Source organism: Meriones unguiculatus, chromosome 20 (genome assembly GCF_030254825.1).
Source record: "Meriones unguiculatus strain TT.TT164.6M chromosome 20, Bangor_MerUng_6.1, whole genome shotgun sequence".
Taxonomy (NCBI): domain Eukaryota; kingdom Metazoa; phylum Chordata; class Mammalia; order Rodentia; family Muridae; genus Meriones; species Meriones unguiculatus.
This window is the reverse complement of record NC_083367.1, coordinates 56262576-56282816: the sequence shown is the minus strand read 5'-3', so window position 1 is coordinate 56282816 and position 20241 is coordinate 56262576. Positions and strand designations below refer to the sequence as shown.

General features: G+C 50.1%; 2 protein-coding genes across 2 annotated transcripts in view; one reads left to right on the top strand and one right to left on the bottom strand.

The window, feature by feature from the left end:
* Positions 1-499: 499 nt before the first annotated feature.
* Dll1 (delta like canonical Notch ligand 1) lies at positions 500-8414 on the bottom strand. The gene is made up of 11 exons (XM_021657412.2): positions 8278-8414; positions 7750-8043; positions 7005-7065; positions 6532-6789; positions 4690-4750; positions 3969-4099; positions 3676-3845; positions 3345-3561; positions 1504-2302; positions 1271-1388; positions 500-1172 (listed from the first exon to the last, which is right to left on the bottom strand). Exons 1-11 carry the CDS (start codon positions 8329-8331, stop codon positions 1167-1169), a joined length of 2169 nt encoding a protein of 722 aa, XP_021513087.1. The 5' UTR covers positions 8332-8414; the 3' UTR covers positions 500-1166.
* A 665-nt stretch (positions 8415-9079) lies between these two features.
* The window catches only part of Fam120b (family with sequence similarity 120 member B), a 60350-nt gene continuing 49188 nt past the window's right edge, over positions 9080-20241 (top strand). Inside the window, exon 1 of the mRNA XM_060373311.1 lies at positions 9080-9221. The gene's annotated coding sequence lies outside the window, so the exon portion shown is untranslated. The remainder of the gene's footprint in view (positions 9222-20241) is intronic.

Here is a 20241-nt window from a genome sequence, read left to right as displayed (position 1 = left end):
ACCTCGTAGGTGGAACATGAGGGCCCGGCATACGACAGGTGCTCAACAAAGAGCATGCCCACTGCTGTTCTCTTTCCCACCACGACTGGGCTTGAATTAACCGGCAACGAGCTTTTGGAATTAGCTAGAAGTAAATTCACTAAAAGGTGAGTGAGTGAGCATTGTTCTACCACAGAACACCTTTGCCATGGTAACATAAAAGTGACTGACATTTGACCCTAGTGGAGCTTTGTTCCAAGTCTTTAAAAATATAAAGTTTGGAAGAAGCCACAAGCTCTCCAGAATATCTCTCTACCACTCAAATCTGGCGTTGAGGGTGCAAGTACCACTCTGAGGGAGACAACTTGTGGCGGCCAATCAGCAGTTCCAGAGAAAGCAGAAGAAATGCTTTCCACGCTCCACTGAACCCAGGCAAGGCCTTCATAAAGGCACTAGCCCTGCCCCTCTTCTCATAGTCTTGTGAAATGGATGCTTGAGAAGGCAAAATCTACACCTGAGGTTGTAGTTCATTATATTTATTTTGGAAAAATATTTTTAAAATGAATTTCTTCATTAACAAAACAGTAAAAAACTCAAATAACATTTGCACAATATTTCATAAATACATTTATATACAAAAAATATAGTCACATAGACCCGAAGTGCCTTTGTACATATTTACCAAAATTTAAATTATAAAAAAATGAACGTCACAAAATACTCAAGCTTTACAGATATCATGAAAAATATTTTTACAAATCCAAAAAAATAACACACGTTTTTTTCCATCTAGAAAAAAAACACATCTCAGTATCAAAAAGGACAATAAAGGCAGTTGTGTTTCTAGTTCAAGGAAAGACTGGCTCATAGTAATCCAAGATAGACATGTCGGCAGGGCTCCCTAAATGTATCAAGTCACTCGTCCACTTAAATATATACTCTCAAAGCAACTGTCCATAGTGCAATGGGAACATCCAGCAGGCAGTGCAGCGGCCGCCGAAGCCCGGGCTGGCAGTGTCGGCGCCTCTGCTAACTCCGAGAGAACCAGCTCCGCCTGAACCTGTCTCTCAGCAGCAGTCCCTGGGGTCTCCTGGGGTCTCCCTTTCCTCTCTCAGCAGCATTCGTTGGGGCTATATCCTTGGAATTTTATTTAAGAGAAATGGGAATTTTGCCACATCACTTCCGTCTTACACCTAGAAGGGCCCGGGAGACAGGAGAGGAGGTTAACTTCAGACAGAAACGGACCCTCTCCGCGTTACCCAGGTCTGTGCCTAGGATGCTGCACACTGACCTCAGTTGCTATGACACACTCATCCTTCTCTGTAGACAGAACATACACCGACTGGTACTTGGTGTCCTTTGAAGTAGAGTAGACAGACTCCGGCCTTTTTCTGTCGGGGACCTCCCCACTGAAAGGAAAATTAGAGAGAACCACAATGAATGCACAGGAAGGTGGTTGAACAAGGACATATCCAGAACACGGAACGGCCTTCCTGCCCTCCTTGCCCAGCTCACAGCACACACCCCCTGAGTGTCGAGGTGCCCTTCTCCTCTCCTGCAGAACCCGGTGACTGGCACTTGGTGTCACGTTTGCTGTGTGCATCCCTGATGGTGGCTTCATCTCCCTTGAGGTCTCGCACGAGGTTATAGTCCACAGCCGGGTATCGGGCCTTAAAGCTGCCCTTGTCAGCACCATGGTCCCCATGAAAGTCTGCCTTCTTGTTGGTGTTTTTAATCTGTGTAGCCCCGATGATGCTAACAGAAACATCCTTCTCCCGCTGGCAATTGGCTAGGTTGTTCATGGTCTCTGTCTCTCCCCCGCAAGGATCAGGTGGGGGCTGGTGTTTCTGTAGCTTCAGCCGGACGCAGACCACCACAGCGGCACAGCCCAGCAGCAGCATGAGGACAAGCACTACCCCGGCACACACGGCCACCCAGGGAAAGGGCCCGCCCTGGCTCTCCACGTGCCTCTCGCTGAGGTCCACCATCATGGGGCCCTGCGGTGGCTCAGGGAGCAGGAACTGGCAGTTGGGGCCTCCGTAGCCCTGGGCGCACTCACACATGTACCGTTGTCCCCTCTGGTGGCAGGTGGCCCCGTTGTGGCAGGGGGCATGCTCACACCTGCTGACAGGGGCACTGCAGTTCTTGCCTGTGTAACCAGGCGGGCAGGTACAGGAGAAGTCATTCACACTGTCTCGGCAGGTGCCCCCATTGGCGCACGGGGAGGAGGCGCAGTCATCCACGTTGTCTTCGCAGTATCTCCCAGAGAAGCCAGCCTGGCATCGGCACAGGTAGGAGTTGCCGAGGTCCACACACCTGGCACCTGCAAGACAGGGCAGGCGCAATCACACATGGGCACACAGTGGTTTGTTCACCAAACACACGTGCTGACGCAGCAACTCTAAGACCATCATTCACACACACCACAGGTACAGGGAGAGTTTAGTTTTGCACTGCATAGCCTAGGACCTCAAACACAAGGCTGTGGGGTTTACTCCAGCTGGAGACTTAATGCAACAGAAATAAAACGAGCCTTTTCCTCATCGCACGTATCAGGCAGACTCTCTACATCACCAATACCTCTGGTCCCCACATTTCTGCCTCAACCAGGGCCTTGCTAGATTGGCCAGGACGGCCTTGGACATGACTTTCCTGTCCCTGCCTCTGGAGTAACTGGGTTTGCAGGCCTGAGGCACCATATCTGGGCTCTAGATCAGTGTTTTGACAACACTGGTGTAAAACATTTTGCCTGATCACTGCATTCGTCTCACAACCACCAGACAAGGGATAACACAGTAGTAGATCCAGGTTGCAGGTAGAGAAATTAAGGATTAAAGAGAATGTCCTGCTCACTGACAGCATACTGAGAGTGAGAAGGGCAGGACTGAAAACAATCAGAAAGGAGGGAAGACAGGAAAGAATGAAGGAAGTAGAAAGGGAGGGAGGGGGAAGGACGGAGAGGTATCTATTGGGCCTAGCTTCACTCCTAACTCTATTTTGGGTACCCTGACCTCTCTCTCACTAGGAAGAGGCTCATGGTACACAAAGCATGCCTCCTCATACTTGGTACCCAAACTGCTCTATGGAGCTATACTTCCTTCCAAAAGCACCGTGACTGGGCTTCCTCTGTCAGAACAGAGCCTGCAGGGCCACGGACCCTGAGCAAGTTGTGGCCTGCTGACCAGGGCATTCCTTGCATTATGAAGGTGAGACTAACCCTCCTGATGTCTTCCTTCCTCCTGAATCCTCAAAGAACTGACTCGGGGAGTCCACAAACCCAAGATGACTCACAGAGCAATGTGTTCCTCTAATAAGAATGCACACGCTTCTAGAGCCAGTCCCCAGACCTCTCCCTTGCCCCTCACCATTAGAACAGGGGGAAGAGCTGCAGAGATCCATCTTCTTCTCACAGTTGAAGCCAGAGAAGCCCACGGGGCAGTGGCAGGTGTAGCCTCCATCAGCGTTGTCCGAACACCGTCCCCCATTGAAGCAAGGACCATCTGCACAAGTCATGGCACTCAGCTCACAGATCTTGCCATAGAAGCCAGGGGGACAGGTGCAAGAGTAGCTGTCCTCAAGGTCCTGTAGGAGGAGACCACACAAGGCTTCCTTGAGCTGTTCTGAGAACCACCACACGCTTTATTTAAAACCAAGGATCCCGTCTTCAGATAGAACAGCACAGGGCACCCGACTCACCGTGCAGCTCCCTCCATTCCTGCAGGGGCTGGGAGCACACTCATCCACCTCCAGCTCACAGTTGGCACCTGTGTACCCAGGTCTACAGGAGCATGTGTAGCTCCCCTGGCCTGTGTTGGTACAGGTGGCTCCATTCCTGCATGGCTTATGGTGAGTGCAGTAGTTCAGGTCTGCCAGGGTGGAGACAGAAATGGGGGCAGGAAGCCCAAGGTCAAATACAGGAAGAATCTACTTTTCCAGTGGGTATTGGGCTGCTCTGAGGAGACTTGGCTATCACAGAGGGAGGAGCTTACCCTGGTTGCAGAAGAGGCCCCCCCAGCCTTCCTGGCAGTTACACTGCCAGGGCTGCTGACAGGTACCATGGAGACAGCCTGGGTATCGGATACACTCATCGCAGTAACGGCCCTGCCAGCCAACTCTGCACCTTGGAAGAAGCAAAACAAAATCACACCACCTTCTAGATTCCTCATAGTATTCCCACCCACCAAAAATCGTCCAGCAGCGCCAAAAACCTACCTGCCCTCAAACTAGGCAGGACATTAGGCCACTTGAAACCCCTGAGCCATCTCAGAGTCTCTGAAGAAAGGCACAGGGGCTACCCTGATTGCTTCTTAACATGCACAAGGGCTATGAATGTGAAATGTCATTTTCCATACAAACTTTTAAACTGAGGCCTGTATATTTTCATTAAGTATGAGCTTAAGTTAATGGAGATCTATGCTAATACATTTTTCAGGCCTTTATCAGAGTAACAGCTCCCACTCAGCTGATACCTGGAGTGTTTAACATTATATATATATATATATATATATATATATATATATATATATATTAAAAAAAATGAAAAGCAAGAAGAAAAGGTGAACCAGGCATGGTGGCTTTGATGAGCCTAAGGAGAAGGATTGAGTTCAAGCCTATCCAGGTTACATAGGAAAACCTCTGGGCTACATAGACAGTCTGAGAGAGAGAGAGAGAGAGAGAGAGAGAGAGAGGAAAGCAACTTTGCAAACTTACTTGCACTCCCCTGGCTTGTCACAATATCCGTGTTGCTCGTCACACCCTGGCAGACAGATGGCTGTAAGCAAATAAAAACATAGGTTAGAGCCCCACCCCAGGGATTCCCCAGTATCACCAGGTGGTGGGACTGAGGCGAAATTAGCAGTACCCACTCTGCAGGTCCAAGCTGAGTGAGTCCCAGGGTGCAGAGCCCACCCCGGCTGGTGGCTTTGGACTTCATTCAGGCCTGGGATGAGCATTCTTACCACAGTGCTTCCAGGACAAAAGGGCTCTCAGAAGGCCCCACTCCTACCCCTGTCCCTTTTTCTTCTAAAAGAGGGTCAGAAGTCTTCTCCCTCCTCCTCCCCCACTTCCCAATTCTATGCACAAAGCCCCACCTCTTAATATCCCAGAAAGTGTGTGTGCAGATAAGAGTGGACAGCTGGTGTGCAGCGCGCAGGGCAGGACAGCTGCTCCATTGTCTCGTCCCTCCCGCAGCTGCCCCAGCACAACAATGCTGCCCCCACCCCACCCCCAGCCCTAGCATGTGTGTATGCGCTCACAAGCGCGTGTGTGCACATACCTTCTACCAATGGGAGCAAGCAGTGTCCCCACCGCCTATTCTCAGAGAGATCTAATCTACGGCACGTGTAAGCAGGGGCGGGAGAGACCCCAGTGTTTGAATAAGAAGAAAACTTTAGATTTCTGGCTACCCTAGAACTATTGGCCCTGAGAGAAGAAAGCTACGGTGGGAGGCCAGAGATGCCTGAAGGGATTGGGGGGTGGGGGAGAGGTGGCCAAGGCTGAGGCTTTGAGCTGGCTCACTTCCCCAGTTATGAAACTCATTAATGATCAGCAACTCCGGTTCTTAAAAAAAACAACCAGCTCTTGGCCAAGGCAGGGCATCAAAGGCGTTCCAGAGCCCTTAAGGATATGGGAAACTAGGCAACAATGACATTCAGGTTCTCACTGAAGTATGGACCCCTTCATCCTCAGGCAAAAACTAAAGCAAGAAACCACTCCATATCATCCTCCAGGGAAGTGAGATTCTGAGCTTCACAGAGTCCAATGTTCAACTGTTCCAGGGCAGGAGAACAAAAGTTCACTGAGCCCAGACTTTGGAATGAAATGCCATTCCTACAGGTTGGGCAGATGAGGCTCAGAGAGCTGGAGAGAGGTCCCCCCAGAAGGGCATATGAGCCAGAACCAGAGCAGGAGTCCTCCCTGTGGCCCTGGCCCCCTCCCTGCTCTGCGGGAGGATTGCAGGACATCTTTTGCTGCATTTCTTCACAGACAGGGTATTATAAGCATTTAGACAAGACAAGGCACAGATCAGGTGCCCTTCAGTCATGCACTCCAGCACACCTGCTAGCTTTCCACAGCCCCAAGGATTGAAGGCTACAGGACAGGCCACACAGACTACAGCACAAGCAATCTTTGGAAACGGACTACTCTGCAGGCAGGTCAAGCATGCTAACTCTGGAGGAAAGGGAGGGCTTCCCAATGAGATATTGTTGCAGCAAGAACTGTTGGAAAATGAGCCCTCCACATCCCCTTTCTGTCCCTCCCTTCCTTCCTCCCTTCCCTTTCTAATACAAAGGCCCTAGGGAGAGTACAGCCTTACTTCCTGACCCCTGGCCTTGTCTCTGAACTCCTCCCTGTGAAGAAAAGCAGCTTCCTACAGTGGATACAAGGTCTTCCTTGTTAAAAATGTCTGAACTGAGCTTAACTCTGCCACGACTGTAAGACCTTAGCAAGACACTACTCTTTAGGCCTCAGTTTCCCCACTGGGCCATCTCTACCATGCCCCGTGTCTTTCCCACAGATGGACCCTTAGGAGTCATGCTCCCATGGACTCACGTTCAGTGCAGTACTGGCCTTTCCAGCCAGGGTCGCACACCTTCTCCCCTCTCTCTCCGCAGGTGAAGTGGCCAAAGGCATCATCCCGGGGTCGGCAGAACACAGAGCAACCTTCTCCGTAGTAGTGTTCATCACACACAAAACGGTAAGAGTAGCGGAGGTCTGTGCGGCCGCTACTGTGAAGGTCCTGAGACCACTCTTCCCCCACAGTCAGGTGCCTCTGCGTGGTCAGGCGGCTGATGAGCCTTTCTGGGTTTTCTGAGAGAGAAGATGCTCAGGTTGGTTTTGATAACGCCCAGAAGCTAGGAACCAAAGGAGTGGCATGGATGTTCTCAACACGGATTGGAAGCCGAGAACCCTTCTTCTCTGAACTCCAGGTGCAGAAGGAAGATTATCAGAGGACTGGGGTGAGGGAGTAAGATGAAATGTGTATCCACATGGAGTATACATAGTTTGGGGCTTCGGAGTCTTACCTGTTGCAAGGTCATCGGGAGAATCTGTGTGGAGGGCTTCAATGATCAGAGAGAAGGTTCCCTAGGAAAAAAAAAAAAAAGGAGAGGGTGCTTAATAAGCCAGAAATATGGAGGAGGAAGAAGAGGGGAAGGGGAGGAGGGGGGAGAGGGAGGGGGGAGGAGGGATGAAGGACATTAAAGGCGAACAAGTACTAGAGTCCCACTCTGTGCTGTGTCAATGAAGGGCAACTCCTATCACTTTCCTTAAGAAAACAGAAGCATTCTAAAGAGGGTTTTTTCCCCCTGTGTGTGGTTTTAAAAAAATGTTAACACAGGAAATTGTGTTTTCTAAACAGGAGAGAGTGCTGGAGCCAGCAGAGGTGGGGTGATGGAAGAGAGGACAGCTGTCATTAGTTTTCTGGGCATGGGACCTCTAGGGTGGAGAGCAGTCGCTGCTCTGGTAGTGACACAATCAGAGGCCTAGGAGCTAGGGAACAAGACAAGACCTCTCCTAACTCCGGGGGTAGGGAAAAGTATTCCACCCCCGAGGTGTGTGAGTACCCCGGGCTGGCGTAAGCCTCTGGTGTTCCACATCCCCTCCTCAACCTCCAGAGACTGACTGTCGATTCCCGGTAAGAAGTCAAGCCCACAGGCGTGTCTTTGTGGGATTCCCCAATCTTTATCAGCCTTCCTCCCACTGCCCAGACACCCGCTTGCCACCCCTAGCCCTCCAGGCCCAGGCGAGTGCGCGCAGGTGCCCACTCACTGGCCAGGTGAAGCCGAAGGGGAATCGGATGGGGTTGCTAAAGGCGGGGTCGATGCCTGCGCCGTCGGGCAGGCTGAAGGAGTCGACCCCCAGCACCGGCGTGACGGCGCTGCCGTAGGTGCAGGGCGGCTCTGGGGACACGCTGGTCTGGTAGTGCTTGAGGCATACGCGGAAGAAGGTCCTGCAGGCGCACGGCGGGCCCGAGCCCCCGCGGCAGCAGTTGCGGTTCCCCAGCAGCCCCTTCTTGTTGACGAACTCCTGCAGCTTCAGCTCAAAGACGCCGGAGCTCCAGACCTGCGCAGGGAAGGGGCGTGAGGACGCACCGGCGACAGAGGGGCCCGGGGCGCGCGGGCCCTCGCTTAGGGCGCACAGGCCGAGCGCACCGCAGAGCACCAGCCCGTCCGGGAGCCGCCCGCGGCCGGGCAGCCCGAGGGGCCGGAGCTGCCGGAGGCACTCGGGGATGGACAGCCGAGCGGCCCGTCCGACTCCCCTCCCTCCACCGCGCAGCAGCCCCGCCCGGCCCCCTACCTGGCACAGCAGGGCCGAGACCACGGCGAGGGCCAGCGCGCTCCGACGGCCCATGGTACCGCTGGCAGCCCTGGCTCTCCTAGGGTATCCTCTTTCCCCTCTTCCTCAAAGACCCAGGAGTGCCGGGCAAGTCTGCGTGAGCCGAGCAGCGCCGGCGGAAAGGCGTCTCTCCAGGTGTGACGGTCAGGGCCGGTGGCTTTCGGAGGGTCTGGTGCTGCGGATAGGTCCCTGGCGGAGCCCTACGAGGCACTGAGAAAGGGCAACTTTCGGTTTCCTCTTCTGCCGTTCGGTCCGCGGGTAGGTGAGGGTCGCCTGCCCTTCTGGTTTTTTGTTCGAAGCTTCTTCTCGGAGGGAGAAGAGGAGAAAGGAGGGAAGACACAGAGGGGAGAGAGTCCAGATGTTCGGCTTAATTCCCAAGAGAGCTTTGCAGCGGCTTCCTTCGGAGGCCTGTTAGAAAGCGGCGCTCTGGAAATCCCACCGGCGAGGCGATAATCCGGGGCCCCGAGGGGCGCGGTGGGAACAGACGGCGGCGGCGGCAGGGACGGCGGCGCACGCCCTGGTCGTCCCCGGCCGGGGCGTCACTCGGCGGCCGCTGCCGCTTCCAGGGTCCCCCAGATCAGACCGGTGTCTCCGGCGCTACCGCAAAGCCCCGCGTCTTCCTCGGGGATTCAGCCAATGCCATGCGACAACACGCAGCCGGGACCCGAGGCCGAAGCGTGGGAGGCTCCGCGCCGCACCGGTGCTCTCCCGTGACCCGCCTCGGTCGGACAGGGCCACCGCGGGGGCGCGCCGGAGGATCTGGCCGAGGCCGGCGCCTGCCACCCTTAAATCCCGCCGGCCGCTCGCATAGCTAATGAGATGCAAATGAGCAGCCCCCCAATCTGGCGAGAGCTGTCACAAAGGAGCCACTTTTCCAAACCCTCCTCTCAATGGATCGCCAAATGGTCAGTGAGCTGTAAAATGTGCAACCCTCCTCCCCGCCCCCACCTCCCCGCCCCCTCGTCCCCTCTTGCCTCCGCCCTCCTCGCCCCTCCGCCGCCCTCCCCCGGCGCAGGAACCGCTCATTTACATCCCCGCCGAAGGTTCGCCGGCACGAAGCGCTCCGCTCCCGGAGCCGGGGCCGAGGCCGCGGCGCCCACCGCCCCGCAGCAGGCCCGGGGACCCTGGGCACGCCGGGCGGCCTGTGCCTCCTCCCGCGCGCGCTCACGGCCGGCCTCGCCCCCGGGACGCGGCCCCGGGACCCCGGCGTCCCCAGCGCCGGCCGCCTAGGCTCTCCTCGTTGGTTCGGTCCTGGGGACTGAGGAAGCGAGGAGAGGTTAGAGGCCCGAGTCCCCGCCGCTGCCCCTCCTCCCTGGCAGGCTCTTTCAAAGGAGGAGTCTCCCGGAGGGGGGCGGGGGGCGGGGACCGGGGAGGAAAGGGACCCTTGAAGGGGTGGGCAAAGGGTGGCGAGGGCACCGAGGCAGTTTGGGGAAGTTTGGGGAGGTTGGGCACGCTTCTACCTCTGCTGGAGGGTGGCGACTGAGCCTTGGGGAGCGCCGATGGGCTTGCGGTCCCGGCCGGGCGCCCCCAGAGACCGTAGCGTCCGGGAGCCCTGGTGTCCCCGTGTTGTCCACGATCACTTGAAAATGGGGGGATCGGGTCCGGGCAGTGTGCTCCCTGAGCCGGGGAGGGCCAAAGCTGAAGCTTAACCCCTCCCCAGTGTACACACCCTCTCCCCCGGAAGATTTCTTCCCCCCCCCCCCCGCGACCACCACCACCTTCCCTGGTGTCCGGTCCCACTCTCCTGGGTATTCCCCTCAGGCCTCCCTCTGCTTGGTAAAAAGTGAGTTTGGTGTGTGTCGTTCGCGTGGCTGTCATTAAGGCAGTCTGTTATTGTGCGAGGCTGAATCAGTGGCTCTTTGTGCGCTCAGCTGTATGGTAATGCAGACAGCACCTGCTCTCCGCACAATGCGGAGAGAAAGCTCCCCTCCGCGCACGCCGCGGCCTCTGCGACAATGTCCGGCACATGTTCGAAAGACCCCCCCACCCCGCCCCCCAACACACAACCTTTACACAACCGTCACCTTATTAGGTTTTTACACATCCATCAGACACTGGAACTTTTGTTTTTATTTTTATTTTTTTTAAAGGGAAATGAGTTTATTGGGAGGGCCCGGGACCCACGTATCACAATGAAATATCTAAACTGGCCCCCTCCCCACTGCTTACAAGCTCCAGAGAAAAGTAAATGGAGGTATAGACTCTGACTTAGCACCTAGCTTTGTGTTGAGCATGCAATGAGCTGTGTTTCCATTTCTGGAGGGTCCTCCTTATCCCACCCCCACACCTACGCAGCCTCAGCAGAATCCCAAGGTGTGATTGCTGGACCTGATGTTGCTTTGACTATGGCACAGCCCCTAAGGTGTGCCCGACAGGTACACTGTAGGTTTTGCTGCCCTGTTGGTGAGAATGAGCCCTGTCCTGACAGAGAGTATCTTGATCATTTAGGCCAGTATCTGGATCAAGATGTATATAATCCACAGAAAGGGAGAAAAATCTTCCCATGCCCAGGAAAACACTGGTAACAAGAATCTAAGCAGTTTCTTGGCAGAATCATCTGTGTTGGGCCATCTGGCAACTGGAATTACAGCTCCTTTTCTGATGACCTAGCCTGTCTCCTGCTATCCTGTCTCCCAAACACTTTCAAAGTTTCAGAATCAACAGGAATCTGTACTTCAAGCTGTCATTGCCAACTCGCAGACAATCAAAGAGTTAACCAAAAACCATGTGCCAACGCCCAAGGCTGAGGTGGGAAAAGCAGGACTAGACCCCACTTTAAAAAAAAAAAAAAAAAAGAAAGAAAAAAAAACAAAACTGTTTATTATAGAACAAATGGAGGCTTCAAAAGATACCGCCACCCTATGGCACGCCCCCATGGCAGTGGCGAAAGTAGAGTCCCTGTCCTTTGAAAGCTGTGTGGGGACTTGCTACATCAGCACAAGGCTGGGCTAGCTTGAATCCTAACTTAATCTTGCCACCTAGTGTTAGGGTCCCTCTTTCACTAGACTAGCATTTCTGTCCTCTGAAAGTTACTTTCTGAGAAGCCTGTTTCTCAGAGCTCAGAAGCTGCTCCCTGTGGGGGTGGGAGGGGGAGTTATTCAGGTGAGAGGGTTCCTGCCCCAGAAGATTCAAAGAAGAAAAGAAACAAAGTCAAATGCAGACTTCTCTGTGCCTTCAAGATTACAAGAAGACAAGAAATATCAGGAACCTTTTAATTAGAAAATGGAAGTGGAAACCAGACTCGTTTGAATGCCTGTTTAGAAAACTGGGAATGAAAAGTTCCACGCGAAAGGGCTTACACCTTGAGGGGAAGACTTGTTCCAAATCTTTAACAAACCCCCCTTACTATCAAGTATTTGTTAAACTGACATGGCACAGATTTCTCGATTACAGTGGCAAAGCAGTACTGAAAGGCCTCGTAAAATCCATCAGAATCCTGCCCAAAGCATTCATTCTTTTCCAACTTAATTTATGCCACACCATTCTGTATTGGGGAAATCAAGCAGAAAGCTCTTTTTCCCCCTCCCTCCTACTCCTTCTGCTCTTCTTCTTCCTCCTCCTCCTCATCCTCCTGTTTCCCCATTCTCAGTCGTCCTCCCCTAAGTTGGTTCCTATTCCTGTCTCTTTCAAACGCAGAGCTAACGGGGGAGACTGTTTAACTTCAGTGTTTCTATAGGAGCCTGTTGTAGTTTAACTCCTGCGTACCAGTAGCTGAGAGGAACAAAGGAGAGACTCGGGATCCAACTATTCATCCTTTCTTTGCACTTTAATTTTCATTGATTGGGAAGACAAGGGGAGCCCTTAGGGATTGGAGCTGGAGGGGGATGACACGCCTTTAGACGCCATCAGCCCCCTAGCCAGCCATCTGCTCTGAACCAAATGGCGTTTTTTCACTCCCTAACTGCATGTCTCTATACTCCCACAGCTAAGCACTCAGAACCCCCCAAATGCAAGAGGGAGCTTAAGCCAGAGTGTGTTAAATAGATTTGCCTGAATGTTGGCCTAGCCAACAGATTTCCCCTCCCCACACACCATAAATCCTCACCTTGACCATTCCAAAAAGGAAGGAAACTTTCTTTTAAATGCTTTTTGATGTCTCAGCAAATTTACTGTACAAAGTGTGGCTCATTAGAACTGAGAAGACACGGAATACATCAGATACAGGGCTTGAAGAAATCATTTGTTGTCTGGTGGTAGTGTTGATTTTCTTCCTACCCCCTCCCAGCCTGAATAATTGCAGTGGGTGGATAGGGGAGACTCAGGTTGCATAAGAATCAGAATTACTGCCACAGCAAATGCATCTGGAGTTCTGTCTGCCACTGAGCCTGATTGTTTGCTGCGTTTTACTGGTCCACGTGGTATTAAAAACTCCCAGGCGCAATCTTATTGAATTAAATGTGCCCACCCCCAGCACAGGTCACCCGGCTCCTCCATATATATATATATACACCCCAAAGGGTCAGTTTTCTCAAGATATGGGTATAACCATGGCTGCTGATAGGGTGGTTGGTATCCGTGAACAGCTCCCAAACAGTTTTCAGACTAGGCCAGCACAGGTTCAGTTTTCTGTGTAAACAAATCTGGAGACTTGACTGGGGTTTGTGTTTTCTCAGACCAACTGAACACTGTATACACAACAGAGGGTTCTCTTATTCCTAAGAATTAGGATCCTTGTTCAGAACAACAAAACCGAAACTTCCAAGGAGCAAATCTGGTGTTGATCAAACATGCCAGCTTGCTTGTGAGGAGGAGGAAGAAGAGGAGGAGGAGGAGCCTGCGTATTAATTAGGACTGGTATCACATCTTGCCCAGCAGCCCTTCTGTCCATTTTCCTAAGCCAGTTTTAGAATCAAAAGCAGTTAAAATATTAGAGGGGGGAAAAACGCTCCTTGCAGTGAGATGGAAAGCCAGCAGGCACCTGTGGCCCACCTGGCTGGTGTGATTATCGTAAGTACTTAACGAAGTCTTAGGCAGAGCTCCCTTTTCAAAGTCTCTCTGTGGTGCAGGGCCGGCCTGGAACTCGAGATTCTCCTGCCTCAACCTTCTGAATTCTGAGATCACAAGCATGCCAACCACAATCCTGGCACACCCACTTTTATGTTGGTACAGACACGTGCACTCACTGAGTGCAGTTAACATTTGGCTCCCACTTAAACTAAACACTTGGAGCTTCAGATTCACCGGCACCAGGTGAGCCCGGAAACCCTGTTGGTAGCACACTCAAAAGGGTAGTGGGCCCAAAAGGCTCCGCGAACCCCAGAGCGGATCAGGGTCCAAACTCCACGATGCCCTTTTTTGATGGAACGGCCTGTCGCGTCCTCCTGCCCAACTAGTTGGTGGTGTTTTTCCTGTGGGTATGTAGAGAGGAAACTTGGAGCCATTGTATGCGTCCGGAGGACACCTCACCCTGGGGTGCGTGGGTCTTGGGAAGCCGGCTGCAGAAAGTTGCAAAGGCATGTGCTGATTTACATGAGAAAAGGGGAGGCGCGTGGCTCAGCTGGCGGCTGCCGCGCAGATGACAGATCGCCCCACCCGCGGCCCCTCCCCCTGTGCCTCTCCTTCCTCGGAATCGTGGGTTGTCTGCTCCGGGCTGTCCTGCGCTGATTTCCATGACAAAGCGCGTGTTTACCTGCGGCTGCAGCCCGGGCGGGCGGGCCTTTGTCCCGGGATAAGATTACCCTAGCAGCTGCTCGTGGCCAGCCGAAGAGAGTCACGCACGCACGCACCTCGCTCGGAACTTCCCGCGGGCGGCCCTCGGTCGGGGATGGGTGGCGATGGGCTGAGAAGTTCTCGGGAGGAAGGCTGGGACAGGGGAGAGGCTGCTTTCTGTTTCCCCATAGGAAGATGCCTCTGGGCTAGAGTTAGCATCCCTGAGGGCTTCCAGACCATGGCGGTGCGGGAGAGGTGCGGGTGGGAGGTCTAGCGCCAGGAGAGGGCGGTCATCTTTGGGCCTGGGGATGGGGATAGGGATGCGACCTGAGGGCGTAGTTACTTGAGTCACAGGGCCTCGAGGCGAAGTCGTGACCGTTCCGTGCAGCTGGGTCCCCGGCCACAGCGCTCTGGCCTCAGCCGGCATCGACGAGGACCGACGTCAGAATGACGAGCCGTCTCCCCGTCGTGGTCCCCGCCGCCCCACCCCCACCTCGCCTCCCACCTAATTCCCCAGGTTCTGGCCTCTGGCGGGAGAGTCTCTGAGACAATAACCTCAAAAAACGTGGCGCTCTGAGGCTTCGCTAGGGGCTGGGCTAGGCTTGCTGGGTGTGCACGTGTGGTTCACGGCCTCCCCACGAAAGTCACTGTTGGACACAGCAACACCCAAAGGCCACTCCCAGGGAGCCCTGGACAAACCTAGGGACCGTGAAAGCTTTCGGTGCTCCGGGCTTCCCTGGCCTCCCCCACCTCCCTTTTCTGAGAGCATCTGCCCTGGAGAACAGATGTGGGCACCTGCAGTGACAGGCCGCATATGCTCTGTCCTATTCACAGGCATTCAGACGTGGCACAATGAGCGGCTTTTGTGTGCAGAGAGTCACTAAATATATTAATCTGTACTCCCCAGAGCACCGGGCTGTTTAATTTTTCACTAGCAATAACATCTGATCTAATCCTTAAATCGGCTCCCAAAAGCCTTCCCCTCCCGCCCACCCCCTCTCCAGAAAAACGTGTGAAGTTATTCAACTTTCCACCTGTTGCCTGCTGTATTGGGCCGGGTCACTGCAACTTCTGATGTCGGTTCCGGCAGGGGGTGAGTGGAGGGCACGGTGCTGGGTACTGCTTGCCACAGGAGTACGGCTATCGCGTGTTTATCAGAAGGAAAATGAATATCAAATGTGGAGCGCGGGTCCCCAAATGTTGTGCAAACAAAGAACAATAATAATTAAACAGCTTCCAAAGCAACTCGGCACACTCACCCAGCCTGTGTGAGCACCTTTAAAAATAGTTCCCATTTATCTTTATGTTTATTAAACTCTAATGGTTATTATAAGTACTGCTCAATAGGCTATACAGCCCAAAGGTAACATAAATCTCAGATGTCTTTTTTTTTTTTAAGCAATTTTGTTGCAGAACTCTTTTATCTTTGCATCTCTTATTCCATTTTGATTTGTTTTGGGCCACAATGAATCCTTTAGTGCCATTGTGGATGTCACAATGCACAGGGACATCAGGCTGAGAATGAAGACAGAAGCAGTTTAAACAAGCCAAACCCTTTCTTTCCTTTCTGCCCATTGTCTTGTGAATGGGCCTTTGGCTGCATTCTGCTGCTAGGAGACCAGATTTGCAAAGCTCTACTCCAGTAAATCTGCTGGGGAGAAAGGGACCCAAAAAGCAGTCCAAGTACTAGAGAGGAAAGAAGGGGACAAGCCATACTTTTTCACCTCAGTCAGCACATTTCTTGATCTCAAAATGTAAACACACTTTCGAATGTTGCATTTCGAATGTTGTCTTCTTTTTCACTTCTCCATTCCACCACTTCCATCAAGAATGACAACACTGAGTCACCATCAATATTTGTTTTCAAAGTGTGTTATTTTCTTTCTTTTTTCTTTTAGGAAGATGAGAACTGGACATGGGAGCGTGCCCATCACCCAGTGCTTTCAGAATGTGCACACTGCTAGCCAGTGAGCACATGGTGATGGTTCCAGACTTTTAGTTATGATCACAACTTCAACCTGTGTCAATGATGCCTAGGGTTGTTCCCGTTTCCGCTAGTAAGTTGAGACAAGAAATATCACTGCTTTCCACTTATGAAGGTCCTAAGGACTCATCACTTGCTCACTGGTGATCCCTCACTCCTCAGGGAAAGATGGAGTTCCATGACCTCTCTCCAGGTCAGTGGGAAACAAGAATGAGTCAGAGGTGCAGATAGGGTCAAACATGGCAGGAAGTGGAAGGCTGTTCATTCTCTGCTCACAGGGTTTGGAGTCCCTCTGAAACTAGACATACTGTCTGCTTCTATAACAACTATAAAATGAGTTCCAAAAGGCTTTTTTTGCTTTTCCATTTCCTGAAAGGGCTTGTGCAAGATTAGCACGCTTCCTTTAAAGCATGGCAGAATTTGCCAGGAAAGCCATCAATATTTGGTTTGCTCTCCCACCCCACCCCCACCCCACAAAAATGCTTTTGCTCAATTTCTTTAATACACGTAAGGTTACTCAGCTCTTCTAGTTTTCCTTTGGTCAGTTACATGGCTCAAGAAATTTCCTCATCTAAAATTGTTTTAAAAGTTGGAGCTAGAAAGATAACTCAACTATTAAAAGCATCTGCCTCTCTTTCAGAGGGCTGGGGTTAGATTCCTAGTATTCACACGGCAGCTCACAACTTCAGCTTCAAGGAATCTGACTCCCTCTTCTGGCCTCTGCAGGTACCAGCCATGCACGTGTGCCTGTGTATACATGCATACGTATACATACAAAATAAAATAAAATAAAATCAATCTTTAAGTTGTTAAATATTCTTTAATCTCTTTACTGTGGGTGAGGTCTATGGTAAGATAGTCTGACACGGTTAGTAGGGTCATCTCTGTGTCTCCTCTCTTTTTATCACAGAGAGCTAACCTTCTGTTCATTGATTTCTCTCTGTAGATCTAGGCAGCTGTTGGGGTAGCCATTAGTCTTACCTCATTCATTTCTTGATGTCTGAATATGTTAAATTCCTATTTTGTCAAGCATCGTGGCTGTTTAAAGTGGGAGAAAAAGTTCTGTTGGAATTATAAGTATGCCTTCATAGGTGGAGGCTGAAACAGATACTTTTGATGCAAGTAACAGAAAAATCCTAGTTCCAGAATTAATACATGGAGAGACTTTATTTTATTCCACTTGGGGGGGGGTTCTGAGTGTGAGTAATTGATGGGCTCAACTTCTCACTCAACCCAGGCACATCTGCCCTGTGCTTGGTGAGCTCCTATGTGCTGGGGAATTTCTCATATGGCAGGGACTGTCAGAAAAAGAGGGGCATTTTCTTCCTAGATGATACCTTTTATCACCTTGAAACACTCAAATAACAATGTGCGCCACGCTTGCAGAGCTGTGATTTTCTTCTTTCCCATGTTCAGATGAACTCTGCCAACCATGTGGTTGATACATTCAAAGACATTCAGTTCAACCTTGTTTCCCCTGTCTTTGTAGAAGAGTTCCTTCATTCATTACAGTGATCACCTTTTTTGAGCACGTAGCCACCGGCAGGTTCCCCATGCTCAAGTGGATAAGCTCACATCTATGCACAGTTGAGCGGCACTAACTGGACTCCATGGGTCATAAAAACAAAAACAAAACAAAGTTGGCGAGGGTATTTTGGAAAGGATATAGGAGATAGATAAGAGAAATGAATATGGAAAAGCTACAGCCTCAGAAAAGAATGATTCTCCCTTTCCTAGCAACTACTCATGACCAACAGCTCCTCAGTCTTCCCTAAGCCATAGGCTGGAATTTCGGCTTGCTTGATCTTGTACAGGTCCTGTGTAGGTAGGTAAGCACAGCTATTTGGAGTTCCTGATTGTGACAGCCATGTCACATGCAAGTGAAAGCATTTCATAGCACTCCTCCTCACCCTTTGGCTTTCATATTCCTTCTGCCTCTTCTCCCGTGTTCCTGGACTCTTAGTGATTGTGGGGTTATTACAGATGTCCCATCTAGGACCCAGCACTCAGTCTCTTGTTCTCAGCACTTTGGCCACTTATGTATCTCTCTGCTGCTCATTGCAAAGAGAAGCTTTGCTAACCAGAGATGGGAACAGCCCTTATCTAAGGATATAGGCATAAACATTTGGAAGGCAATTTGATGGCATGATCATTTAGCAAAATAGCAGTGGCAGGTTGTACCTTAGGACCCATGTCCTTCCCAGCCATAGGCTTTTGACTGAGGTTATATATAATACCAGGCCAAAAAAAAAAAAAAAAAAAAAAAAAAAGGAAAAAATTCCTCCTGTGGAGCAGGCTTCAAGTCCAACCAGAAGGGGGTTGGTTACCACATAACATTAGTGCCACTATTGTACCAACAGGCACATCTTGGGTTGGCAGGCTAGCATTGCAGCATACAGGGGGGTCCAGTCCTGGGTGAAACCATTAGCCTTTTTGTGCCCCAGCAAACTTCATAGCACCTCTGACTCTATGAAGGGAATCATTCCAGTAGACTTAAGATTGCTTTCTCTATGTCCTGCAGTCAGTGTTCAGTGTTTTCACCGAAAGTCTCTCATCGCGTAGTTTTGGTAGCTACCAATTTCTATGGACAGTTTTCTTCTAGTCTCTCAGGAAAGTGACTTTGAAGAAGTCTTTCACTGGCTTTTCCTCCATTGGAGTATATGATAAATTTTGTGGGGTTTTGTTTGTTTTTCAAGACAGGGTTTCTCTGTATAGCCCCAGCTGTTCTGGAACTTGCTCTGCAGACCAGGCTGGTCTTGAACTCAGGAATTTGCCTGTATCCAGCTCCTGAGTGCCAAGATTAATGACATTCACCACCATGCCTGGCTGTATATAATAATTTTTATAAGCTTTAGAATTTAGAATTTGAATAAAATTGTGATACTTAATCCTATTACTTATTGGTTATTTAACCACTTTAAATTTATAAAATGTTTTTCTTTTATCAAATTAATAGATTAAAATTTCAAATATTTCTAGATTTGTAACAAAAGTAGCCTTTGCTCACCCCATACAACCCTGCTCCCAACACCACTTTAATCTCTCAACTACCTTTAGAATTTACTTTCATATTATATGTAGAGTAACACAAAAGTGGTTGTGCATCCTTTCCTATTAAATTTCTATTTAGTATTTAACTTATAATCATGTAATTCGAATTCACATCTGAATGTGATTATGAGGGGGTTTATTGTTTTGTCTTTATTGGATTTAATTCTGGTTTATTTGATTATTGATTTCCATTTATAGTTATTACTTATACTAAATCCTAAAGCCCCCCCCCTTTATTGTTCTAATATACTGCATGTTCTGAGGACTTCATTTGCCTGATTCATTTTATTTCAGCCTGAGTCAAAATACTGGCATTATTTTCTTTAGAATTTTAAGGCTAGTGCACCACTGTATCCAATGTCTTAGGATCCCGTGGAGTTTCCATGTCAATATAACTTCCGGTCTCTTAAATTCGAGCTTTTCGTTTCTTCTTCCAGAGATTTAATTTAGTTTTTGTTTGTTTTTTATTTTTTGTTTTTATTTTTGTTGGACAGAGTTCTCACTATGTGGGTAAGGCTGGCTTTAACTCAAAAGACTCACCTATCTCTGCCTCCCTGGTCTAGAACTAAAGGTGTGTGCCACTGTACCCAGCAACTCAAAATCATTTATTTCTGGTGTTTTGAAGTTTTGTGAGGATGGAGCTTAATATAGATCTTTGGAGGTTTGCTTTTCGAATACTGATTGTCATTTTCAACACGAAAACATGTCTTCTAGACATGAGAAGATTTCTTAAATTATTCTGTTGGTGTTTTTATTTTCTTCATTGAAAAAATTCTCTCTTTTATTGTTTTGTAATTTCTATGTTTGGAACCCAGGCCACATGTTTTAATCTAATTGCCTTGTATTCTGTTTTCTCAACCTCTTTGTGTTTCATCATCTTAAAGATGTCATCCTACTTATCATTTGTTAATTTATTTATATATCAATTTATCATTCATAAATTTATATATCATTTTAATTTTCAAGATTCCCTCTTGCCAGGCAGTAGTGGGACATGCCTTTAATCCCAGCATTTGGGAGTCAGAGGCAGGTGGATCTCTGAGTCAGAGGCCAAGGTGATCTACAGGGTGATTTCCAGGACATCCAGAGCCGCACAAAAGAACCCTGTCTAAAAAACAAAACAAGAAAATAAAAAAATTCCCTTATTCTAAGTCTCCCTCTGTGTCTTTCTATATATATAAATGCAATATCTTCTGCAATGGCAGATAGAGTTTTGCATAATAACATTTTTCTCTTTCTTG